Raw genomic sequence first — 6,359 nt, forward strand, 5'->3', positions numbered from 1 at the left:
AAATCTCATCAGCGTCAGTGAGCCATTAAGCACGCAGCATGCTTCTACCAAGATCTGATAATGTCTGTGATTGGCTGTCTAACATTATGTTGCACGTTGTACAATACGATCTTATTGCAATTTTAAACACATTGCAAGATTCTGCCATATATTGCGATTTCTAACCTTTTTTCCAACTTCTGATTTTTCCCGATTTCAAATTACGTCCCCAAAAGGAAAATTAGTCAACATCTGCTGCAAAATGGGATTATCAAGCAGACAAACTGCCCAACACATATTTAATAAAAGACCCATACTTGGCGTCTGTGTATCGATACAATATTGCCACTGAAAATATTGCGATACTATGCTGTATCGATTTTTCTTTTTCTCCCACCTCTAACAGGCATGAAGGAAAGACTACGTATGGTATCGTTCAGGAACCGGTATCAAAGTCACGATGTTGGTATTATTACCCGTATTGAACATTTTTGATTTGTCACGATACAGCCATTTTTTGTGTGTGGGGGGCATTTTTAGGCCTACATTCTGGATAGGACAGCTTTAACTTGAAAGGGTTGCAGGTCGGAACTGAACCCCTGTGTGCTCTTCCAGGTGAGCTACCCAGGCGCCCCACAATATGCCATAGATACAAATACAAAGTTTAATATCTAAAAATAACCGTCTGTGATGACAGGATTTTGATATGTAGTTTTAGTGCTTGGTAACAGTTTAGTCAGCCAGTGCAGGTGTACTGGGATACAGTTTCGCCGCTCCCACTTTTCAACCATTTGACTTTCTTTCCAGATTAATGTTGCATCGACTGCGGCAGTGTTTTGCAGGAGTCAGACTGTGGTTTTGTATATGTCAGTTCTGCCAGCGTTTCCTCTCTTTGCCATTCAAACTGAGCTGCTGTCTGTGCAGACTCTATACCCTCTGGAGCTCATGCTGAAATGAAATTTCAGCTTGCACAAAACAGTCGGTGAAAGCTGTGAATGTTCAGAAAATTCAATATTGACTTCAATCTTTCAAAACGGTATGGACATAGTATTGAATTTGTGGTTATCATGACAACGTAGAGACCCACATTTCAAAAGTCTCTCCACGGGGCCAGTATGGGCCGGCCTGTGTTAAGATAAGTGTTGCTGTGAAATGATTCTGCAGCCGTTCGCTCCCCGTCCACCTCTGCGCCAGACGGGGCATGAAGGCTGGAGCCTGGCGGGCTCTGAGGTCTGGCTGTGTCTGTCAGAAGCTGTGATGAGTGTTCACATCAAGGCCTTCCCTGATTACTGCTGTCCTGACTCTGTTCAGCATATAAGAAAGTCACCTGCATGGCCGCCTCCGCTTGACTTGTCAGGAGAGATCTCATTTTGCTAACTCCCCGACCTCCATCCATCCTCCGCAGAGCGCCCTTGACTTTGACCGGATGATTTACTAAACACTGCTCTGCTGATGGAACACTTCTATTTGTGTTCCCCAGGCCCTGTGAGCACATTCTAAAGGACTTTGCAGGTCATTTGCAATGTACCAATGTATCAAAAGCACAGGCTTTCAGGTGCTTTGGGGTCCTTTGTTACAGCAGAAATATCATCTTTGTTGAGCTGATATTAATTTAAAAAGATAGTATCATTTATTTAAAAGTTTTGCATGGTAGATCTTTCTTAGGATTTTGTTTTTGTGCACAGATAGCCATGCATTTCATTTGTATAACAGCAGCAGGAGAAGTGTGTAATTAGCATGAGGACCAGTTGCCACCTTATCTGAATAAAAAAAAAGGTTAGGTATAAGGGGAGCTGTAATTTTTACACCAAATATGTCACCTCATTTAGGGCTGGGCGATGGAGAAAAAATCAGATATCACGATATTCTTGACCATATACCTCGATATCGATATTGCGGCGATGTTCTAGGGTTGACAGTTAGTGCTTTAACAAAAGATCTTCACACTTGGATTTTAGAGGAATAATCATCAGTAATGTGGATATAATTTCTAAGTGGGGAAAAGGCAATTAATAAAACAGCTAGAACAGTCTGGTAAGAATAAAGTAGCCTGAATCAACTTTATGCAAATGAGGAGCAGCTAACTGGATAACCTGCACTGTAAAGAGACACAACATCTCTGCTTCACGCTCGTATATTCAAGAAAAGAAAAAATAGACTTGAAGCATAAATAAGGGTTTTGGGTTGCCTTTATGCACCTGAGACAGGGCTGAGAGGCGAGCCTTCACAGGGCGCATGCAGACATATTCAGCAACATCAAGACCACCTCTATATCAGATGATGCTTTGTGTGGCAGAAGACCTGGATTTAAGTTAATGCAAAGATAGGATTCATCAAAGACAATATTTGTTAATCCTACGGTGTGTACTTGGTGTGTTTGGACATTTTGAGTGTGGGCGTGTGCCGCCATCTGTGAAGGTACAGTATATGTGCGCTGAACAGATGTAGATGTGTGCATGCATGTGTGGGTGTGAGCCAGCAAGGAAAAAAGGGATAATCTCCGTTTATATTGGAAAAGCAGAGTATTTTTTAATGCTGTGTATCTGCATGTTTGTTCTGAATTATAATATTGAATAATGACACTCCATGAAATAATGTCTAAATGTGCACTTGTTGGAAACCTTTTTTATTTGCAGCTCATGTAAATTATTAAAATGTATGTTAGAAACATTATCACATCAGAAATACCATTGCAGCTGTGTCGGTTTAAGTACTAGTGGGGTAACAAGGGAGGAGACTGCATCATGTGTACTATGCTGGATCGCCCCTTTTTTTTTTACTACTGAGATATGCTAATTTATTGCTGTCCCATTAAAAATAGAGCTTGGCCGGTGTTAAAGCTCACACCATGTCTCTGACCAGCACCTGCTGTCTAATACTCTGCACTTGAGTTGCGTTGTATTCCCCTGATCACAGATCTGAATTATGATTGCAGAATTATTTACACCTGAAAGACAAATGGATCTGGGTCACATGGCGTCCCAGATAAAGGCGGTTCCAGTGTCCCTTAGGGCCGATAACGGAAAGGCTCCATTATAGAACAAACTGCACAAGGCAAATACAAGATGTATGCCATTGACAATAGACAGTTTATCGTGTCAATATTAACGCTTTATATAGGCTATCCAGTGGAAACAGGGTTATTGTAACCTCATTCCTTATTTCAGACTGTGAATATGGGATTTACAACAACTTTATCTCATAGTGTTGGCCACCCTTGTACCTTGCAATAACACGATTGTACTCAATAGGGTATTGTGTCTGCTTCAGCCAGATCACTTGCATTAGTGCTTCAGTTATGCTTCCAGTTACCAACAATTTCTTAACTACCAGGTGACTAACACAAACAATGACCGTAATGAAGAAACAAAACCTAATATAACCACTTTGCCATTAAAACCAAAACTGAACAATTTTAATGGCTGCAACTAGCTGAAATGCAGGGCTCTACTTGCTCCACAATGGTGGAAAGAACTCCCTGTTGACATCAGGACAGCAGAAACTCACATTTACCATCGCAGACTCAACCTCATCTGTTTAGACTGCACCTTGGCCCATAAAAAAACTATTAATGTCTCTAAATGTAGCACTTGAAGTAGATTACCATATTTGATAAGGCTGATGTACTTGATTCTTGATCATTTGTGGTTGGACCTTGGTTTAATGCCCTTTTGTGAGTTACTTTGGATAAATGCGCCACCTAAATAAATGTAATGTAATGAATTATCCACATTTTCTTACATCTTGGAATGTGGTGACATACATAAAACGTATTTAAGTATAAGCTTCTGGATTAACTCTCAGGTTCTAGTCTTTGTTTAACTTGGAAGATGAGGTAAATGTTTAAGAATTCCTGTGGGGATCAGATTTTTTTTTCAAATGAGACAGAAAGACATTTAAATTGATCCCATTCAACAAATTATTTTAAGATTTCTGTTAGGGCATAGTTGGGCATGTAGCACTATCTCAGATCTTTTAACCCTTTTGCGTCTTTGAGAGTTTTTTTTTTCAATCTCGGAATTTGATGATACAGTTTATGAATATTACCTTTAACTCATAGCTCTTTATTTTGTTCTTTCTCAAACAGGTTCCTATGTATGACTCTACCATGGACCACATTATCTGCTGCCTGCTGGTCCTGGGAGCCACAGTGATGATCACCCATGCATGCCCCAAGTACTGCGCATGCCAGAATCTGTCCGAATCCCTGGGGACATTGTGTCCCTCCAAAGGCCTTCTTTTCGTGCCTTTGGACATTGACCGCAGCACGGTGGAGCTCCGTCTAGGAGGCAACTACATCCTCCGCATTACGCAGCAGGACTTTGCCAATATGACCGACCTGGTTGACCTGACACTCTCCAGGAACACAATCAGCTACATTCAGCCCTTCTCTTTTGGCGACTTGGAAACACTGCGCTCGCTTCACCTGGACAACAACCGCTTGATGGAGCTAGGCCCCGATGACTTGCGAGGCTTGGTCAATCTGCAGCACCTCATCATGAACAACAACCAATTTGGCCGCATTCACGACAAGGCCTTTGAGGACCTGGCACCTTCCTTGGAGGATCTGGATCTCTCCTACAACAACCTGGTGTCCCTGCCCTGGGACTCAGTCCGCCAGATGATTAACCTGCACCAGCTTAGTCTGGACCACAACCTGTTGGACTTCATTCCAGAGGGCACTTTCACTGACCTGGAAAGGCTGGCGCGACTGGATTTGACCTCAAATCGCTTGCAGAAGCTACCCCCAGACCCTATCATTGCCCGTGCCCAGGACTCAATGATCCTGACTACACCCTATGCTCCCCAGCTGTCCCTAAGTCTAGGTGGGAATCCACTGCATTGCAACTGTGAGATGCTGTGGCTGCGGAGGCTTGAGAGAGATGACGACCTGGAGACTTGTGCCTCCCCTCCTGGCCTGAAGGGTCGCTACTTTTGGAATTTGAAGGAAGAGGAGTTTTTGTGTCAGCCACCTCTTATTACCCAGCACACCCACAGAATGCTGGTCTTGGAGGGCCAGACAGCCAGCCTAAGGTGCGAAGCAACTGGAGACCCTTCTCCTACCATCCACTGGATCTCCCCTGATGATCGGCTGCTTGGCAACACCTCCCGGACCGCAGTGTACAGCAACGGAACCCTAAGCATCACCATCACCACCTCCAAGGACTATGGCACCTTCACCTGCATTGCCGCTAACGTGGCTGGGGAGTCCACCGCCTCCGTGGAGGTGTCTATCGTTCAGCTCCCCCACCTAAGCAATGGCACTGGGCAGCCAGCACCACCGAAGTCACGCCTCTCTGACATCACAGGGACCACCAGGATCAGCAAAGGGGTTCCCAAGAGCCAACCAGAGAGGACAGTGTCTGCCACCGAGGTGACAGCTGTTTCAGCACTTGTCAAGTGGACGGTGAGCAAATCAGCTCCCAAAGTGAAGATGTACCAGCTCCAGTACAACTGCTCTGATGATGAAGTTCTGATCTACAGGTAAACACTTATCTATTCTTAGAGGAATCTTGAAGTGTAGCACAGTTATTGTCAAGTGTCCTAGTAAACCACAGTCATGTTTTAATCCTGAGTGTTCAGTGGACAGCTCTTAGTATATAGTGGAAATATATACCAAGAGCTAATACTGTTTACTAATATATATATAGCTCTTATTTTGGTTGATAGAGAACAAATCAGACCTAAACTGGCCAGAAACATAACTTTAGTGTAAGCTACTTTAGTGTCTGCTGAATTTGTGAAAATGTGAAATAGTAATGTGTTTTCTGCCCCACCAAAGTAGCCATAAAAATCCCTTTATTCAGCTTTGAGGCTGATCATTTTTTCAGTTTCATCCTAAATTGAAATACATTTTTTTACAGCAGAAACACTTCTAGAAGCTGTCTGAAACCACTTTCTGTCTTATTCGAAAAATCGCAGCATCTTATGCAATTTGGAAATTTCAGTTGTCATTATTGCTGTGTCAGTAGTTTTTTAATATTTGTACATTGTCATTACTGAAAGATGAGGAGGGAATGCCGTGGATGGGAAACGTCATGACATCTGAATGTGAGGCTCAACACAAAACTAAATGTACAAAATGTTGAGTTTTGGAGAAGCATAACAAAGATGGATGCATTTTGCTTAAATGTCTATTTACAGGGCGCAGTGTTTACAGAATCAAAAACTTTCCTATGAATTCTGTGTATTACGGACCACTCTTTACATGGAGGACAGTGTACATATAATATAGACATTAAGAGAATAAATCATTATGCAAGTACTTTAACTTATAATACTTAAAGTACATTTAAAATCAGGTACTCTTTACTTTCTGCTTAAGTAGAGTTGTCATTGTGGTACGTCTACTTTTACTAAAGTAAATATGTCTCTGGTTA

General features: G+C 42.4%; 1 protein-coding gene across 1 annotated transcript in view; it reads left to right on the forward strand.

Annotated features, from left to right (window-relative positions):
• The window catches only part of lrfn2b (leucine rich repeat and fibronectin type III domain containing 2b), a gene marked incomplete in the record, with an annotated part of 159,989 nt that overhangs the window by 138,719 nt on the left and 14,911 nt on the right, over positions 1-6,359 (forward strand). Inside the window, 1 exon segment of the mRNA XM_032543231.1 lies at positions 4,067-5,463. Coding sequence (XP_032399122.1) covers positions 4,073-5,463 — 1,391 coding nt within the window.

This window comes from Etheostoma spectabile, chromosome 18 (assembly GCF_008692095.1).
Source record: "Etheostoma spectabile isolate EspeVRDwgs_2016 chromosome 18, UIUC_Espe_1.0, whole genome shotgun sequence".
Lineage (NCBI taxonomy): Eukaryota > Metazoa > Chordata > Actinopteri > Perciformes > Percidae > Etheostoma > Etheostoma spectabile.